Source organism: Lobosporangium transversale (assembly GCF_002105155.1).
Source record: "Lobosporangium transversale strain NRRL 3116 chromosome Unknown BCR41scaffold_4, whole genome shotgun sequence".
Classification (NCBI taxonomy): Eukaryota; Fungi; Mortierellomycota; class Mortierellomycetes; order Mortierellales; family Mortierellaceae; genus Lobosporangium; species Lobosporangium transversale.
The window spans coordinates 292,089-311,158 of NW_019028982.1; the positions used below are offsets into that span (position 1 = coordinate 292,089).

The window sequence follows — 19,070 nt, forward strand, 5'->3', positions numbered from 1 at the left end:
ACGCCGCTTTTTTCCTGATTTGGAAAGTCCAATTGAACCTGGCCAATTGGTTACAATTAAATTTTTTGTTTGTCTCAAATTATTGCATTGTCAAATGTTATTTCTGTCTTTTCTATCTAATAGTCATCCAAGGTCGCCTAGTCAACAGTAATTGGCTTGCATCTTCGGGAAGAGGCCCACCCTCAAGCCCTCGATGTACACCCTTCAGATAATTGAAGTCTAAATGCACAAGAGACGTCCAATTGTCGATCATCCATCTTGCTTCTGCAGCGCCTATCTCAAGGAAAGAGTATCTCCTGAGGTCGAGACTTCGCAATTGTTTGAGCCTAGGTAGCCATCGTAAGTAACCTTTTTCCAATGTGAGGAGATTAATTGAGGAGGCAAGCTTCCAATCCTTTAGGCCCTCTAACCGCCCAAGCTGCGAGAATATGTAACTCAAGTGTTGGTCTGCTAGGCTACCATCCCCTGATTGATGAGTGTTACCAGAGGTCACTTCTGGTGACATTACGATACCCAGTTCCAAGTACCGGAGCTCTAGGCATGCCCACGAAGTCATAAACATGGACTCTGGGCCCAGTAACTCATCATCAGCTATAAACTTTATCCACACTGCAACCATGAGAGACCGGAGCTTTGGGAGACTGCTGACAAGACCAACAAAGAACTGGACGGGCAGTTGACGGAGGCTCATTAAGTCTAAAACTGTCAAGGTTAATGCATGATACTGCGTTAGTGCTAGTACGCATTCATGTCCAAATGGTACTGTCGCATCCACGATAAATGACTTGAGGCCAACACTGGCGAGAGTACTTCCGGCTTCATCATGGTATTCATTTGCGGTAGCCTGAAGTCTGCTCTTCATTTCATTAATATTATGGCTATTGGCTTTTGTATGCTCGAAACGTCTGAGAGCACGAAACAATCCTGCAATTGGGTCATCAGAATTCCAAACAGTCCCTCCACCAATACGCACATGTCTTAAGTGCGAGCATCTTCTAGTTTCCAAGATACCCACGATATGCTGTAGGGACTCTTTGTGATGCAGCCATTGTAAGTCTAATCTTTCCAGCATTGGACACCTCTTCAGCAATGGAATAAGGATCAAATCTTCATGATGTGGTAAGGGCAACCGTATACTGAGTTCACGTATTTGGTTCTCCTGCATATACTCCATGAAGGCCTTTGCTTGTGCCTCCAGATTCGCTTGTTGTGTGTCTAGTAATAGACCTCCGCCGCCTCCAAGACTCAATCGAAGAATGTCATACTGCCTACATCTCTGGATCAATTGCTGGATCACGATCGGATGAGTGATTTGGTAACAGGTTAGGTTCAGTTCCTTCAGTCGTGGTAATCTCTCTAATGTTTCAAAGAGTTGGGTTTGCGTCCATGTTCTTGCAAGTGAGATTGTCAGCGTCAAGGTTTGGAGAGATGGTATGGTCTGGATGTATTGAAGAAAGTAGCTTTCTTCGAACGAGGATGCCAAGTCGGGATAGAATATGAACGATTTCAAGTTGTGGAGCGGTATGTGTTGATGCATTGTTGCTTGCTTTTCGAGGATAATGAGGGTCTGGACATTGTCACTATGGCGTTTCAAGCCAGCAAGTCTCTTCTCTACAAATCCAAACGCACCATCAATTTGGACGTTGCGCCAAAGTACAGGGGCAAACCAACCAAACCAGTCCTTGGACACTAAGACGCACCGGGTGAGGTCGTCCTGCGACAAGTACTGCGTTACTTCATCTTTTAGAAGTTGAATGTCAAAGATGGAAAGATTCATTTGTGTCAATGAGTTGAGAATGAAGAATATGTGTAAGTCAATCCCGTTGATTCTTTTTTTTTTTTTTTTTTTTTTTTTTTTTGATACTCTGCCAAGAATAGATGAGGCTGTGTGCATTTGTATATCGCCACCCCACACAACCGAGCAGAAACACGATGAATATATTGGAAATATGTCTTGACGCTTTTAGGGCTTGGAAAGAAAATCGTCCATGAAGCATTGCATTCTGTGCGAAGACTTATTTTAGATTGTCAGCTTAGAGAATTGCTGCCCTCATTTAATACATTTTATATTTTAATAACTTTAATGAAATTGGGTATCGAGTCTTTGTTTCACTCATTTTCTAGTTGTTGTAAGTCCAGATCGCAGTGCCGTTGCTTTGAAGTATGGACTTGCCATGTTGATCTTTGCGGTGGAAATGGTTCCTGGCACGAATATATGGTTCCATTTTGAAATATTGCGCACGCAGCTCTGCTGCGACATCTTCCCTCTCATGGGACGGCGTGTCCTTCTCGCTTTGGATCCATTCCTTTGTCTTGGAATCGTATTTTTGGGTCAGACTATCCCATTCCTTCTGTAGTGCTGCCTTAGTGGTCTCATCTTTCATCAGATCGTTCTCACCAGGAACAGGTGCCAGATATTCATACTTGAATTTATCCAGTCCTGCGCCTTGATATGTATCTGGTAAGTGCTCAGCAGGAATAAGCTCCAACAATTCTTGGTTTTTGTATGTGAATTTGATTTTAGATGCAACCACAGGGTCTAGCCATGGCTCGATCACTTTCCAGACTCCCCAGAAGACCAAGGGTGCATTATGAACGAGAATGGCTCCAAGTGACTCTGGATAATATGCCTCAAAGCACTTGACAATAAATTGAACAAGGCTATAATCCATGTTGCCAAGTCCAAAGTTGGTAAGGTCAAAGATCAAAGCAACAGTCTCGACTGGGGGTTGAATCAAGAGGCGACCACTCTCCATGAGGTAAATTGTCAGGCGTTCAAGAGTTTTGGGGTCCTGATCGCCAGCCCTATGCAACTGAACGTTGATGTAACTAAAATACACACACGAAAGTAAGTGAGGGGATATTAGATCATTTGATTTGTGAGATTGTAAATCCTCCACACTGTTTTTTTTTTTTTTTTTTTTTTTTTTCTAATGCTGGTGCCGTTGCCACGTCTGAGACTTGTGTCTCCGTGTATATATAACAAAGATTGTCCATGTGCCTACAATCCACAATTATCTTTGATCCTTTTTTTGTTGCCGCTGTTACTTTGTTTTTTTTTTTTTTTTTTTTTTTTTGTTGGTCATCGAGAAACACGATGTTTTTTGTTGTTTGTCACTTTTCCCAACAAAATTAAAGAAACATCAAGTTTTAACCATCGACTTACACAATGGGCTGACCGTGCTTGTCCGTTCCGTGAATATAAAACTTGCCCATCTCCAACTGCTGCTTGAACTTGGGGTACTTTGCATCTAGCTCGTCGTCACTCAGGGTCTTGACATCCTCAACATTCTGCTCCAGTCTCCATTTGAAAGCATTCAGCATCATCAACAGGCCATTAGCGATATGCCATTTACGTGCCCTTAAGAAGCGGAGCACTAAAGAATCGGGGTTATCGCTTAACACGTTATTCCACAGCGAAGTTCTGACTTCCTCTGCGGTGAGGCCAATTTCAGCCAATGTAATCGTCTTAGGAGGTTCAACAACAGGTTCGGCAGGTGCAGCTGGGGTAGACGCTCCGAACCATCCGCCTCCCCAGCCAGATGTGGCTGCAGGAGCAGGAGCAGGAGCAGGAGTAGCAGCAGGCTCAGAAACAATTGTAACGGTACCAGTCTCTAGAAGTTCGTAAAGTGCAGCCCAGAGCTTCTTGAGAGTCTTGATCTGGTCGGGGGTAAGGGTACCGACATGTCCTGTACCAGTGGGGGTGTCTTCTACTGACATTATGGGGAGTAAGGGATTATAATGAGATAAAAGAAGGAAATAAAACGTAAAGAAATAACTAAGAGTGGCAAGCGTGTTGTTTGACAAAAGAAAATTTTAAGAAAGCTGGTGTCTTATTCTAGCTTATTTTTATAGTGAAAGAAAAAAAATAAAATAAATCATGCTAAACTGAACATGAGTGCTCTTTTATTCTTAAAATGGAGATTAAATGTAAAAGACCATTGCACGCATGTTAAAACGAACAGCAAAAACTATTGAACATGTTTACTTTCTCACGAAAGAGAATTAAGATTCATTTTAGTACCATGTGCATCCTGGCTTTCTTACCTTACATTCATTCATCACGTATGCACTTTACTTTTTGGTTGGGGAGAACAATGCCAAGACATCGGGGGCGACATTGCTTTTTTACTGTGTGCATATATTAAAAGTCAAGAACCTTTAGCAGATTGCACCTTTTATTTAGGTTCGTTTGATCTATCAATGTGGTTGCAGGCGAGCATTTATACAATTTATAAATTTATGACCGTACTAGAAAAGTAAGACAATGTTTGTATTAATATATTTCTACTCACATCAGCACCAGCATGGACCATACCAGCCTGATGCTTAGCTGATTGTGCTTATTTGTGTACACGTCTGTCATTTGTAGAGATGCATGTGAAGGTCGGTCTATTAAAGTTGACGGGTGGTATTATAAAACATGAGCCATACGTCTACTTGAGCTTCGTCTACTTTATCTTGTCTTTGTCTATCCCACCTACAAGGCTTTGCAGCACAAAGAGTACATCACGAGTGGCCCCTATTTGGAAGGAGAACAAAACGCAATGAGTCTTACTCTAGTTCTAATCCTCAGAACAGATAGCAAGCCTTATTTTTTCTGAAAATACTTTTGCATCGTGTGCACAAGATATCAATGACAGGACATTGCACAATGTATACCTCAATAATGCATAAATGGCGAAGCAGGAGAACTGACCAGTGCCTAAAAGTTAAAGAGGTTAGAACAAAAACGATTCATGATTGAAATAATACTTGACAAAAAACTACCCCCATTCCTCTCCCGAAAATGCTATGCGCTTCCACAATGGGGCGATTTGTTTACACTTCATACGCTGCTCATTACTTTTCGATGGGACGATTTGTACTAGTACCCCTCACCTAAAAGGATGTTAACTCAATGATTCCGTCATTCGGGACTTTAGCCTTCCCGAAAAGAGCAAAATTTTCTTTTGCGCGTCCTTTAGTCTTCGCCAACTTCTGTCAAGACATTTTCCAGGATTAATAGTTATGAAACAATCTTTTTCCCTTCTACCTTCGTAAGGGGGCATTTGTGCTATCTCATTTTTTACTTCGCCATTTTAAGTTCCTATCGCTTCCTACATTAGGGCCGTATACGGCGAATGGCATGTCGCGAACACAGTGTGTTGTGCTTTCATTCCTCTGCGCCATAGCCCTTTGAAATACCAAGCGCCTTGTGGTTGCCTCTTATGCAAATATGCTTGAATTGATATGCACCAATCTATAGCTTTGTGCTATCGTTCTGAACATATAAATATCCACACAGTCGACGGCTTCTTCCTATTATTCCATCACCTCAGTCGCATTCTCAGCAAAGCAAGTTTTACTATCCTTCCTCACAATACATCCATCTAAACACATGGTTCGTCTTCGATCCATATATACTGGCTCTCTAGCCTTGGCTGGGTTGGTATTCACTGGTTGCGCCGCCGTTGTTGCTTATGGCTTGCCTCAGCAGCTCGTCATGGACTCTCGGCTCTCTGATCCATGGATGCCATCGCCAGCATCTTCATTTCCTACTAAAGGAGCAAGCCGCATTGCAGTTTCGGAACTGGCTTATGGGAACGAAGCGCGTGATCTCTTGGTAGAAAAGGCCCACAGCCTCAATCGACCTTATCCTGATGGGTGGGAAAGGATCTTACACCCTCCAAACACCTTTGGCAACACTGGGATCCAAATAGTTGATCCTAACAATCTAGTAGAGGTCATTAATGCTTGGGGCCTCCCTGAGTCAATTCGCGATATTGCCTATAATGATATCCGAACCCTTGTTCTCATTGCTGTCCGTCAGGGCGTATACGTGATTCAAAGCTTCAGTTATGGCGTTCCTAACTGTGGAGCGGGTCCTCAGCCGTTCTGTATGGTCACACTAGCAGTCGTCGTGAGAGCCCGTTTAGACCAAGGAGGGCTTTTGGCCAATCCTGCGGAAATTGGACACATCTTTATGCAGTCTGGTGCTGAAAGTATTCAACAATACAGATATTGGGAGGAGTGCCATAGATGCTGGCTTCGTAGATGTTGCCATAATAAATCTGCTCCTCGTGCCTTGGAACAGTATGAAATTGATCAAGGCATGGCGGTTCTTTCTGCAAGCCAGTCTCGTTGGGCAATAGAGAACATGCCAGCACCTGCAAGCTTCAATGCCAAGTCGGTCAGGATCATGACTGTCCCTCAGTATGATGTCGTCTATTCTTCCCCTGCGCCTATCCCATATTCTCCTTCAGCAATGATGAACTCAAAAACTACGATGACCAGCAATATGTGGCCTATGTTTATTGATGACTTACTACGTCGGTTCCTTAGGAACAAAAACGAGAATAAGGAGGTCTTTAAGGCGCATAGGGATAAGCTCTTGAACGAGCTTCAAACCTTGGCCAAGTCACACCATCAATTCATCCGGCAGTTCTCTCTCACAATTGATGAACAAGACGCAGAGGACCTGTTTGGAAACCTGTTATCAGATTGCTTTGACAGGGCGAATGCGGAAGAGACAGTGACAGAGTGGTGGCGGCGTGTCCGCCAAGAGAACCCCGGAGACATACCCATCTCACTTGAATGTGAATCCACAAGCCAAAAACGAAAGACATTTGATCCACCGCCAAGTCAATGCAAGACCTCGGTCGAAGTGACCTCAGAATCCTCATACTCTTGGTTGGTGATTTCGCCCCATGGCAACAATCTTGACTGTCTACTCTTACAAGGTGATATTGTACTCAGCTATTTGGAGTGCGAACCTCTAGATGATGACGATGATGATAGTACCGATCCTGATGTACATAAGGGCACTTTTTTGGCCAGAGATCATCATAACTGCGAATCCAGCCGACGTTACCAACATGCTTCTTCCGACGAAGTGAACGAAACCTGGGAAGGCTCCGTCATCCGCTCGGCTATTATTCTCGAAGATGGTTCGTTTGCTTCTGTTAGGTATCTGGTCGAATGGAAGGACTACCCAGCGTATGTTAGCAAGGCCTTACTAGACATCTTACGTTTTTCAGCCGCAAGATCATATCTTCGCACCCCACTCTTTCAGTCTCAGAGGCCCAACGAGATATTCAAGTCCCTTGACAATATCCAGGCGGTTGATCCAACTCTGGTAGCCATTGGCCAATCGATGGAAGCTGTTGCAAAAGGCTGGAGTGCCATTGCCAATGCTTTCAAGAACAGTGTAACAAAGACCATCAAGCTTAAAGTGTGTCTTGGATTCGAGCAGTATCAGCACACGGCCAAGACTTTGGTCGCACAAGGCGTATATGGTCCTCGCTTCCCGGAATTCATTGGTGAGATTATGGCCAATACCGAGTTACCAGACCGACGGGATCTAAAGACGATCATGATGGGCATCAAGTACTCTACTAATATCACCTGGGTAGGCGAATCCATGAGTTATGCCGATTCGAATGGGCACTTCAACTTCTTGTTCCTGGCCAAGCATGCAAACGCAGTTACCAAGGATATCGATGTGGTGTACAGCTGGTTGAAGAGTGAGAGTATTCTAGCCAAGGACATGTTGATCGTGAGAACAAAGAGAAGTACTTTAGGAGGACTCTTTGAACGTGATGAGACCCGTATTGAATATATTCCTCATGTCTTGAGCCAACAAGATGCGATGCTCCTTCAGATGTTCTTTGAGGTGATTGCTTTCCGTCAGATTGCCATAGCAACAGGACTCACGCCCCCAGACTACCCAAAGCTTGACAGCTTGTGCGACCGAACAACTGAGTAGAGCACTAGGAAAGCAGCGATACCAATACGGATATGGCACCTTCGTGTACTTTAACCTTTTTTTGTTTTATTATTATTTTTCGTTTTTACAAGACCGAGGGCACTAGGTAGAAAAAAGAAATAAAATGGTTTGTTTTATTTTTTTTGTTTAAAAAAAAAAAAAAAAAAAGTTGCCGTATCTTATGAAATGATAATATTATATATAATAAATATATAGTACAGCCCGTTCCATTTGGTGGAGGGGGAGAGACAAGCCGGCAACAACAGTAGGACACAATCTACTACAAACATGACTAGGTCCAGAAAGGCCTTCGTTTTAAAAAAATTGTAAGTATTGGCTTGATAATACTTTTTATTTCTTTGTTCTAATACACTTCTTCTTTTAACACTAGATGGAATGTCTCGTTTTTTAATGGGACGGACTAATTAAGTTCTTTTTTAATTCATGAAATAAACTCTATGCAAATATCAATAATTCTAAAATGCCTTCTTTTTTTTTTTTTTTTTTTTTTTTTGGCTTTATGACTTTATATATCTCCCAGATTGAGCTGAACCCCTGTAAATCCATAAAACTCCTTGAATTGATTGAAGGTTTGTCTGAACCGTCGAATACAGTCAATCTCATATAGGCCTGTTTGGGTCCAGATGACCTCAAGTCCTGGGAGAGCCTCCATTAGAATATGCAGATATCGCATCTCCATCGAGAATCGAAAACTCCCTGGTGAAGTTAATGATACCTCGCGTACAGATGGTATATGTGGGATAAAGTTTTTTGGGCTGCACATGCCTCGATCCCAGAGCTGCTGTATCTGTCCTTTTGAAGGATGTAGTCCATACAGAGATTCCATGCAGGAAGAAAAGGAACTCGGATTAGAAGGAGTGTTGGATAATGATGGTGAGGGTAGCTTGAAGGCGATTGACTGTACATGGGATTGATCCTGCAACATGAGTCGATGGTCCAGTTGATCAAGGATGCTTCTGAAGGCAGCATAATCAGGATTTAGACTCTCAGATAGGTCGCTCAGGAGCTTTGCGGGAAGAACCAATGTCTCTAGAACTAATAAATCTTCGAGACGCCTCATGAAGGCATGTGTTTGACTGTCGAACCGGTGATCATAGGGCATGTATGTTGCATTCAGCTCTAACCTCTTCAAAGTTCGGCCGCATGCCCAAGGTGGGAACTCGGCTTGTGAGAGGGTTGAGAAAGAGTCATCAGCATGCCCAACTTCGCCTCCGTTATCATTAATCGTAGCTGGAGTCCAGTCAGTGAAGTATTGAATCCCAAGGATTAGCTTCTCTAGCGAATGGCAGTTCGTCATAACATAGCGTAAGCCAAGATCTGAAATTGGGAGTCGTATTTCTAGCTCCAGTGATACAAGAGTCGATCCTGGAGGGTGAAGAGGGCTGATAGTGGATCTATTGATCTGGACTGGAGGTAGTCCCTGAATTGTTTTTGCTACTTCTACTGGCGAGTGGAAATAAACATGAGCCCCATGGGACCTTGAGAGACGGAAATATTTCAGAGATGGTGCCAAGACCCAAACATGAGGCACATCCACCTCGATTCCTGCATATTCGTTATCGACTGAAATCGCCATCAGCTGAGGACAGTTTGGTAGGAATTGCGCCCAAATATTCTTTGGCAGATTCACACCCGTGAGCTTGAGATTCAATGTCTTTAATGCAGGACAGCGACGCATAATGCTCACCAGTAACTTTTCCGATAATTTGATGTTATCGAAGACCAGCCGTTCCAGGTGATTGAACCGCGAAGACTTTGTCGGCCGGTCAACACAACTATCATTATTATCATCATGATAGTCATGGTCATGAGTATGACCATGATTATATTCGTAATAGTCGTGGTCATAGTCATAATCTTCGTCCTCATCTTCGTCTTCAATGCATCCTGTACCTGGAGTTTGAAGATCCGAGTGGCCCCATAAGCGTGATAAAGGTGCTCTTATTAGTGCTCTAGTCAACAGGCTATTTGAACGGATCTTTTCGGTTTTTGATCGTTCCCAAATGAATGCCTCTCGAAGTATAAGCTCCTTCAAGTGTGAGTGTGTTTTCATCACATTCTCTAAGGAACCCCATTCCATGCTTGGAAATGTCAAGGAGTGTGCTGCGTTTCCAATATCCAGTATCCTGAGTGCTGTTGGAGATGTCATACTGTTGGGATTACTTGAGACAACAGAGGCCTGAGAAGCCAGTTGATAAGATGAGACCAAAAGAGACAGCAATTCGCTCACTAGATGATCACGATGCGAAAAGAGATCAATTCGCTCCAGCTGAGCCATAGTTTGAAAAAACTTGATGATGACCTGTTTATCCAGCTTACTCTTTGCCCTTAAAAAAAGTCCCAAATGCTTCAGATTTGGACATGTCCGCTGGATCCTTTCCAGGTCTGGTTGGTCAGGATACACCTGCTTTAATGACTGAATATACATCCCTAAGGTTTCCAGATGTGCCTCAAATCTAGTCTTGTAAGTATGTAAACCGTAGTTGCAATAGATTGCATGGAGCTTCAGAAAAGGCGAGAAAATCCGACGCCAATCCTGGCAGACTCCACGACAAAAGAGAATGTCAGTCGGTTCAAGGTGAGAGACGATCATGGAGACGATTTCCGGAATGTATAGTGCATATTGTTTGAGAGGTTGGATGCTATTGACAGTGTTTGCTTCGATCTCTACTCCTGTCTCTGTCCCCATCCCTGTCTGTGCCCCTGTCCGTGCTCCTGTCATTATCTCTTTCCGTAGCTCTGACATTGTTATTTTTCCTGATTCCAGCTCTATTGTTGTTTCATTGTAGTCCCTGTTCAGCATTGCTCTGTTGATAATGCCCAAGAGAGATGATGGTGATGATGAAGGATGATGATGTTACTACATTGCCTTTGTAACACTGTATAAAGATACCAGTTAAAAGATATGATTCAAAATCAAGATACAGAATGCATGATAAAAAATAACTTTCCAGCACATGCATTTCAATTTTTTGTACTTGCTTAAACACACAGTTAAACATGGTGACACATTTCAAAAAACAGTTAATGATGAAAACAGCTTTTAAGACAGCGGGTAGAGATATTTTTTTATTTTATTTTCGGAGGCATTACGCCATTGTCGCCTGCAATACGTGGTGTTACTCCTTGTGAATATTAAAGTAGAAAGGGACTCTGTGTTTCCATTGAACAGCGTTAGTTTGTGGCCGATTGCAGCCCTTTACTAATTGCTTCAGAGATGAGACGATTGAGGTTATCCAAGTGGTATTGAGAGATTAAAATGTGAACACGCGACTTTCCCTTGACAGAGCCCTTGGCGCTAGCAAGAGCAACCTTGATGGCTTCGCGCGTTTCTCCTTTAGGCACTCTTTTGAGGAGGGTTTCGGTATGATTGATTTTGGCGATCAACTCAGTGTACAGCTGGAAATTGGAGCTCATTTTGATTCTCATACTCAACCAGTGGCTCTTGAAAATTGGAAGCTCCTCTCCTCTGAAACGAATTCAATTTAGCGATGAGGATGGTAGTGATGGTAATGATGATGAAGTACAAAAGCATAATAAAAAACGGAAGGCTGTTGACCTTTTTAACATGATTATTGGATCATCGATCCTGTCAGGAATACTTGGCTTTAGAAAACCCCTAGTCCGACAACGCGAGAAATTGTCACAGCCTTCCATACTGTGGCCCCTTTCGTACTGTGGTCCCTTTCGATTCGAAGGAGTGTGCTATCGCTTTGTCATCTCTTTCAACCAAAGACGCTAAACATGCTATACACATCCATCATTTACTTCTCTGTGTCGAACAATGAGGTACTAAAATGAATTTTTTCTTTTATTAATCAACGTGTTATGAATATTCTCCCTGCCAAGTCCATGGTAAGAGGGATCGAGCCCTGGATTCGAAAAAGAGAGGCGCAACTCCGCATGCTATTCTTCCTCCAACCTAAGAAAATGAATGTTTATCCTTGAAGCATTGCTTACAGAAAAACAAGACGGCTAAACTTGTTACAGCCTTCATCCATAGCGCTTCGAACTGGATGTGTTAGTTGTAGGGTCTTTGATCTTTTTTTTATACGTTCATTACATCCAATCTGCCTACGCACCAGAAAACGTCAGAGTAAGGATAGCTCACAAACGTTAATCTCATTTGTGCTCGAAACTAGGCCAGAATTGAGTCATTGCCCCTGCCTTTAGAACCGGGTTCCGCAGAGGTTTTGCCACCTCACATCCATTGTCTTCTTACATGAGGTTGGGCATGTGCTGCCGAAAACGTGAATAGACAGCTCAGGATGACTGAAACAAATCTGTAGTAAAGAAGTGGAAAGCATTAAATTCGTCTCTTTTATCTGCTGTAAGCGTAAGCAGATACGCAGCAATAAAGCAATGAAGCATATTTTCTCACGTGTTTTCAACCACATAAGAACAAAGCTTAGTTTAATGATTGATTTGATAACGCACATCATCTTGACCAAGTAAGGAAATCAAGCAGTGACAACGGTGATAATAACTGTTTAGTAATAAAACATATGTGCTGCCTTGGCGCCTCCCGCCAAGGATCCTCACCATAATGCTTAAAAGCAATACAGAGGTTGAACAAGTAGATCCTGCCTTTCTTCAAAGCCATAGACCTAATCTAGGACGTGGAGCATTTAGATTGATAAGGTATGAGGCTGCCTTCCATGCTTATTAGAGGCTCAAAAACGAGTGGCCTATACAAAGAGAAGGATCTACAGGTTGTCACAAAGCCTAGATTGTGTCCGGTAACTGGAACATATAAGGGTCTGTGATAAGAGAACCCATACAATGGTTTGCCTTTGTTAACTGGCGGCAGATCTGTGAACACTAGGGAACCCATTATCACTTTGTGCGCAGGGTGACCATGTTGGGTTTACTTTTCAAGGAACTACCCATTCCTTTTACCATAACAAGGCCAACGGGGGTTTCAAATCTGAGGACACATCTTTCTGTCTCCTCCATCGCTTTTTGTCAGATATACGCAAGAAAAAGGCATAGAAATCCAGCCAAAAAAAAAAAAAAAAAAAAAAAAAAAAGGCTGCAGATAACTACCAATATTGCTTCTTTGCGCCTTGTTCATGTAATGAGAGACCGATTGACTGGCTGAATAATAACTGTAACAATAGTAACCAAGGACTTATTGGTTTCTATCATGATTCCTAAAGGAAAAACAGCGCAATAGTATGCTATAAAACTTGCCCTAATCCTTATACTAACTCTACTACATCCACTACATCCATCATATTCGCTCGATCCACTACGCTTGATTCTACCTTCTGCGGCCATTGCGCTTTCATTTACTGTGCCCAAAGACATTGTATCAAGACAAATCCTTCTCAAGTGAACAAGCACGAAAATAAAAGAAAAAAAAAATGGTTGAGAACTTTACGACTAATACGCGGCAGATCCAAGCCATGTTGAGTTCTATTCGTGGGGTGGAGGCAACTTATGTAGAGGTAGCGGAGACGAAGCTCCATAATAGCCTTGCGAGCCTCCTCTATATTGTCCTATCCAATCAAGTCTCGGTCCCGCCACAAACTCGAAGGCACGTCCATTCTCTACTGGATTTGATACCAGTCCTTCTTGTCGCTCCTTTTCCAGAAAAAATAGTGCAGCTAGTGGCCGTGGCTACAGAAGTGGATAAATTACTGTCAGAAGTGCTTATCGTTCCCCAGCTTGGCTCTGTACACCAAGGCTCAAAATAAAGAGGATTCCAAATTAGCTTCTCTTTTCTTTCGTAGCCTTGTGTTCGACATGCTTCAAACTATCTTGAAGCCTCGCTGGCCAAATAATTGCCAAAGCCCCAGTTTACTCGCTATATTCAGATGCTAAAGCAAAACTAATATCTCTCATCTTTGTAGACAGAATATTAAAGCAGTCAGTTCAGGCACTTTGATCAATCTTTTTTTTTTTTTTTTTTTTTTTTTTTTTTATTATTTGCCGCTCCAAATAAGGGCGATAGTACATTTTAAAACCCGAGCTCTACACAGTTGTTATTTTCAAATATGTGTTTTCTAAACACACTATCAAATGCATTCAAGACTCATGTACGGTGGAATGCACAAAAAGATTTGGTAATATTCATGAAGCCTAGTGGTACTGGTCTCATCTCAACTGATATTCCTCAGATTCTGGTAACATAGTATCGGATCTATACTCTTTGAAGTGTCTTCCCCGTAACACGAGCTATTAGGGATGCAAGGTTTTTACGTTGTAGTCTTTTGAATAAAACTACGAGAAGTAGCAGCCTATTAAAAAAGGACCAGAACCATAATTAGGATCACCTGTGAACGAAGACGATTCTAAGCAGCTGAAGGTACTGGTATGGTATACATTTACGACAAAAGTTTCGACATCTCAGTAGGGTATTTCAAACAGCATATAACTTTCATAGTCGTCAGACTTGCATTTAATGCACTTCTTTGCTATTGCTATGAAGGAAAAGTCTTATTCAAAAGTGCATCAAGGCTTACAGATTTATGTAAAAGAGAATGGTGGATCAGTAGCTGTCCGAAATTGGTCAAAAAGGTGGCAACGCTGCTGATAAAATTATGATCAGCGCAACACAACATGACCCAACCTTTGTTTCTTTTCCATCTTTTTCTACATTCCGCAACATCCTTCAATACCAAAGTAGAACAGAAAACACCAACTATACTATCAATAACAACAAAAGTAAGAAATGGGACCAATCCTGCCACCTCTTACCAAGGACTTCCTTCATATTCTAGATGTGCTTACCAGGTTCAAGCGAAAGGACCCAATCTTGTTTAAGGATATACAGCTTACCGAAAACCTGGAACATCTAATCGATGCACGCACATACCTCCAACAACTACCAGAGGTCTATGAATGGATAACCTGGGTAAAAAAGTGGATGCTTGAGCTGCCACGTAATCACGATCGCTCTTGGAAATTGCAGTGCATCCGCGTTCTTGACGAGGAAGTCCAAATCATGATGATCCACCTCTCTTGGCTGATTCACGGTCATGACCGACATGAGACCAAACAGTAGCCCCCAGTAGCCATTACCGCAAAAAAATAAAAAATAAACCAAGTTCGCATCCACATATCTTGTAATGGCTAAGGATGGTTAGTCAGGATAGTCAATATCTAAGGTCTTGAATGCATGTTTTATTGTATCAATTTGCGCTTTGTGCAGTCTATAATGCTGGCTGATGATCGGCATGTCTCTTTTCCAAGGAGGCATTATTGATCATCAGCCTTAGTGACAGATAAGTAGAGGGAATGATATTGTTTCGTTCTCGCTTGAAGGCTTTCGATTCGGACTCTCCCTCTTCCTCGCTTTTTTGGTCCTGTAGGCCTTCGGCATTATATGATCGTCGGTGCCTGGAGCTTCTATGTCCCGCGGCCACTCGACACCATTCATACGCAATTACCACTCTCCTCTAACAGCAGGCTAGACTAGGCTACTGTTTTTTTTTTTTTTTTTTTTTTTTTTTTTTTATGATTTCTGCTTGTGCTCCAGCTTCCACATCAACCGCACTTGTTCTTCCTGCTGCTTCAATATCCACAGCTCCTTCTCCCTAAGCTGCTCCTCCCATGCCATATTATATGATGACTCATCACCCAAAACTAGGTTATGTATTGTCATACATGCTTCGATCCATTCTCGTACATTCTCCAAACTCGTTATATCGTCTTTGACCTGAAGTCGCAATTCCACGAGACTAGGAAATCGAGCCTTTAATGTTCGCTGACAGTCTAATGCGCGCTTCTGGATAGTCCTTAAGCTCTCTTCGAATGTCCTGTGTGAATTCATATCCATACTACAACCGTGATTTTGAGTATAGTGTGATGTTTGTGTTTGTGCAGCGCTATCGGCCATAGTAACAGAGAGCTGCAAATGTGCTCCACCAAGGGCATCTCCATCCGCGTGCATTGAAACCACATTCGCACTTGACTCAAATTCTGGGCCAGCCACCAGATACTCATTATCCTCAAAAAATTTAGTTGACTCTAACAATAGTGGACTTGACATCAAGGTCTGCTGATTTGTCCAGCCAGCAGGACGAGGCGCATCCACGAATCGGATGCGTGTTGTCGTGTCACTCACAAAGAGGACCTTGTATCCGTAATCTCGTTTGAGATACTTTATTCTAATAAAGCCAGGCTGGTGCGTTGCCATTCCTTCAGCTAATGGCGCAACAGGTGCTGCTGGTTGATCTGCGGATTGATTGTTAACTGGAGCAGGAAAGACAGGTGAAAGAATATTTTCTTCTGGATAAATTGTCATCTCTGGCCGTATCTCTTGCCTGTTTTCATAAACGTCCTCGTCTTCTGCTTTCTTTCCTCTTTTTTTTCTAGAGATTTTTAGCTTCTTAATTCTCTGGTAGTTAATGCTGCCTTCGCTGTTATCAATACCGTCGCCATTGTCTTTGTTGGAACTACTGTCGTTGCTATTTCTAGTCCCGTTATTTTGGATAGCACCGTTGTTTTTGTTAGAATCCTTTGTTAATCTGATATTAGACTTAAGATTGCGCCGCTTTTCTTTACTACTTTTTTGCCCTTGTTCTGACAGTGTTTGTGCTGCGGCTATTGTAGATGGATGAAGTGGGATGAGATAATCTTCTGTGTTCTTGAGCAATGGCCTTGAAGCCAAAAGAACATAAAAAACTGACAAAATTCCAACAGTATCTAAAATCTCGCATGGACTATTTTGCGTCTCCTCATAACCGCCTGTCTTTGAAGCTGATTTCGAGCTTGGTCCTTTTTGTGATAGTACAGTAGGCAACTGTATGGGTGCGCTATAGGGAAAGGTTATCGTAGGAATAGTCGTGGTAGTCTTAGTAGCCGTGACAGCTGAGGCAACTAAACTTTTGGCCCTCAATTTGATGGTCCGTTTCTCATCCTGACTAGGCCAAGTGATTAAATCAGACGAGATTTCCTTCAAGACTTGTATGCAGCGTTTGGTACACTTCATGATGGAGCCTTCCGATAGGCCGAAAATTTTGGATGCCTCTCCAATGCCAGCTTCGTTACCATAATGTCCAAGTCTCCAAAGAGTAATCGCTAATTGTTTCTCTACAGACTCTTGAGAGTTGTTGGAGCGATTCATGAACACTTCATGTTGACACATTATGGAGGAGGAGATACTGAAAAATGCTGATTTAGAAACTCGAACAAATTCCAGATAATCCTCATCGGTCCCATTTCGACGCAGATCCTCATAGATTTCGCCGCCCACACGCTGATGGTTTGTCTTGCGGGAAGCAAAATAGCGCTGCTTCTCAGCCGCGACTTTCATGTCTTCGGCAGTGGGGTACTGCTTCAACATGTCATCAATGCTATCGCATCGAAAATATTGGGAGAGTTTGGTATCAATAGAACCCAGTTCTTCTTTGGTGGCTTCTAAAGGACTCGACACGTACTCCTTCTCGAGGCGCTGGCGTAATTCTAGCAGAGCAAAGACCTTTTTGCGCTCTGAACTCATTGTCTTTGTTCCTTGTTCTTATTCTTGCATGGTATGGTGGTGATGTGAGTACTGAAAGTAATTTCCTTTGTGAGGGAGGATAAGAATGTAGAATGATTTATGGCTTGCCTCTTCGGAGACGGGATGGCAGCAAGCGACAGTTCAGACTGATGTTTAATGAGTTGAACGATGCTTAGGTGAGACCCTTAAAGAAGGAGTATTTTAAGTTCATGGAAACATGACAGGCCTGCATCGCTCTTGTTGGTTGCATACAACCTCCAGACTCACAAAACAAATCAATTGTTGCTTCGGTTAGGCTTTATTTTTGACAAGAGAGTTTTGAGAAAGAACAAGGACGAGGAGCAAAAATATATATTTTTTTCTATTCCTTTTCTAATAATCTTTGTCCGTTCACTCTTTCTTGCTTGACCAATTATCGCCAACAGTAAGGAACTCAATAAAGAACTGAGCCACTCTTAACGAGTCTTGAAGTAATCCAAGAGAACGTTCATGGCCTCAGACTCCTCACCGAAATCCTTGACGACGACACAGGAGCAACCGACAACTTTGCGGGCATTGCCCTCACGGTCAATCTTGCATAGACCAGCCCATTCACCGAGCTTCTTGGCATCTGAGACCTTGATCAAGTTGATGTTATGCTCGGCACAAAGGGCCTCGACCAATTTGATGTACTCCTTCTCAGTGCAGGTCTCAACAAGGACAGCCATGTGAGCTTGACGTCTATGTTGAGGCAAAAAAAAAAAAAAAAAAAAAAATTAGTCCCTCGAAGTAAAGGACAATGGATTCCATTCTATGTCAAACCCAGTATCAGCGATAGATTCATATTGCGATGATTTGAATGTTAGCCCAATTACCTGTCAAGGGCCTTAGCACACTCACGGAGACCACGGGCAAGGCCGTCGTGGACAAGGGCGCGCTTCAGAACATCCTGAAGGGCCTCCTCAACGGACATTTGGCCACGAGCAGAGGCATCGGCAGCGACCTCAACCTCAGCGACCTGGTTAGCGGCATCTCTTTCTTCAGACATTGTTGTATAAAACTTGGGAGTAGACGTCCTCGCTAATGATAGAATGGTCGATGGAGTATGTAATGTGGATGAATATAATGTCACATTAAAAAGAGCTCGATGATCGTAATGATGATGACGATGGTGATGACCAGACAACATATGTTTGAAATGGAGTGCCGACAATAGTGAATGTCGATTCATGATTTTTTCAGTATTGAATCGCTTCGTAAGGGATCCCAATGAGGAAATGGCATTCCAATGACTAAAGAATATATCCTTCCTGTCATCATGATTATGGCAACAGTATATAGTCATAAAAGAAAAACCACCATCCTGATTTCTACTTTTGATCCCGATGCTGATGCTGATCCCGAGCCCATAAAGTTGATCCTTATTCCAACGATCAAATGCTGAAATGCAATAGGTTGAGGAACTTACATGTCACAAAAGTGAAAGATTCACATATTTCAAATTTTTGTTCAACCTTTATTCTTGCAAAAGAAATTAACATTTACATGAGCTTTGCATACTAATCGTCATAAATAATCACATGACCGAACACGACTATAATAAGATTCGGGCTCTTGGGGTTCAGGAACGTTTGATAGCTCATCTCCAATCTGGCGGTCGACTGACTGAGTGTGATTGACGGGTGGTAAGGTTAAGTCCGAGGAAAGGGTGAAGGCGCTAAATCGCAGCGCAACAATGTTCTCATACTGATGAGACTGTGCTGTGTGTCTGAGCCTACACTTTAAAAAAAAAACCCATAGGCGTTTCGACCTTCGCATGTGCTGTGCATGCCTAGAAAAGAAAAAAGTGACGACTCGTCTCATTAGTCGTTTCTC

General features: G+C 42.6%; 6 protein-coding genes across 6 annotated transcripts; 1 reads left to right on the forward strand and 5 right to left on the reverse strand.

Moving 5' to 3' along the window:
• Positions 1-73: 73 nt before the first annotated feature.
• BCR41DRAFT_346574 (hypothetical protein) lies at positions 74-1,833 on the reverse strand (the record flags this gene model as incomplete). Its single annotated transcript, XM_022022922.1, has 1 exon — positions 74-1,833. A coding segment is annotated over exon 1 (1,661 nt), but the record flags the coding sequence as incomplete, so codon positions are not given.
• Positions 1,834-2,120: 287 nt separating this feature from the next.
• On the reverse strand, positions 2,121-3,792 carry BCR41DRAFT_331923 (CRAL-TRIO domain-containing protein; the record flags this gene model as incomplete). The annotated part of the gene is made up of 2 exons (XM_022021825.1): positions 3,167-3,792; positions 2,121-2,829 (listed from the first exon to the last, which is right to left on the reverse strand). The coding sequence occupies exons 1-2, from the start codon at positions 3,718-3,720 to the stop codon at positions 2,121-2,123; spliced, it is 1,263 nt and encodes a 420-aa protein (XP_021884990.1). The 5' UTR covers positions 3,721-3,792.
• Positions 3,793-5,380: 1,588 nt separating this feature from the next.
• Positions 5,381-7,747, forward strand: BCR41DRAFT_367633 (hypothetical protein; the record flags this gene model as incomplete). The annotated part of the gene is made up of 1 exon (XM_022026316.1): positions 5,381-7,747. One exon carries the CDS (start codon positions 5,381-5,383, stop codon positions 7,745-7,747), a length of 2,367 nt encoding a protein of 788 aa, XP_021884991.1.
• Positions 7,748-8,273: 526 nt separating this feature from the next.
• BCR41DRAFT_411649 (hypothetical protein) lies at positions 8,274-10,689 on the reverse strand (the record flags this gene model as incomplete). Its single annotated transcript, XM_022029454.1, has 1 exon — positions 8,274-10,689. Exon 1 carries the CDS (start codon positions 10,569-10,571, stop codon positions 8,274-8,276), a length of 2,298 nt encoding a protein of 765 aa, XP_021884992.1. The 5' UTR covers positions 10,572-10,689.
• A 5,903-nt stretch (positions 10,690-16,592) lies between these two features.
• Positions 16,593-16,889, reverse strand: BCR41DRAFT_289591 (hypothetical protein; the record flags this gene model as incomplete). Its single annotated transcript, XM_022020335.1, has 1 exon — positions 16,593-16,889. A coding segment is annotated over one exon (297 nt), but the record flags the coding sequence as incomplete, so codon positions are not given.
• A 782-nt stretch (positions 16,890-17,671) lies between these two features.
• Positions 17,672-18,243, reverse strand: BCR41DRAFT_376646 (50S ribosomal protein L30e-like protein; the record flags this gene model as incomplete). The annotated part of the gene is made up of 2 exons (XM_022027059.1): positions 17,672-17,936; positions 18,071-18,243. The coding sequence occupies 2 exons, from the start codon at positions 18,241-18,243 to the stop codon at positions 17,672-17,674; spliced, it is 438 nt and encodes a 145-aa protein (XP_021884994.1).
• Between the last annotated feature and the right edge of the window lie 827 nt (positions 18,244-19,070).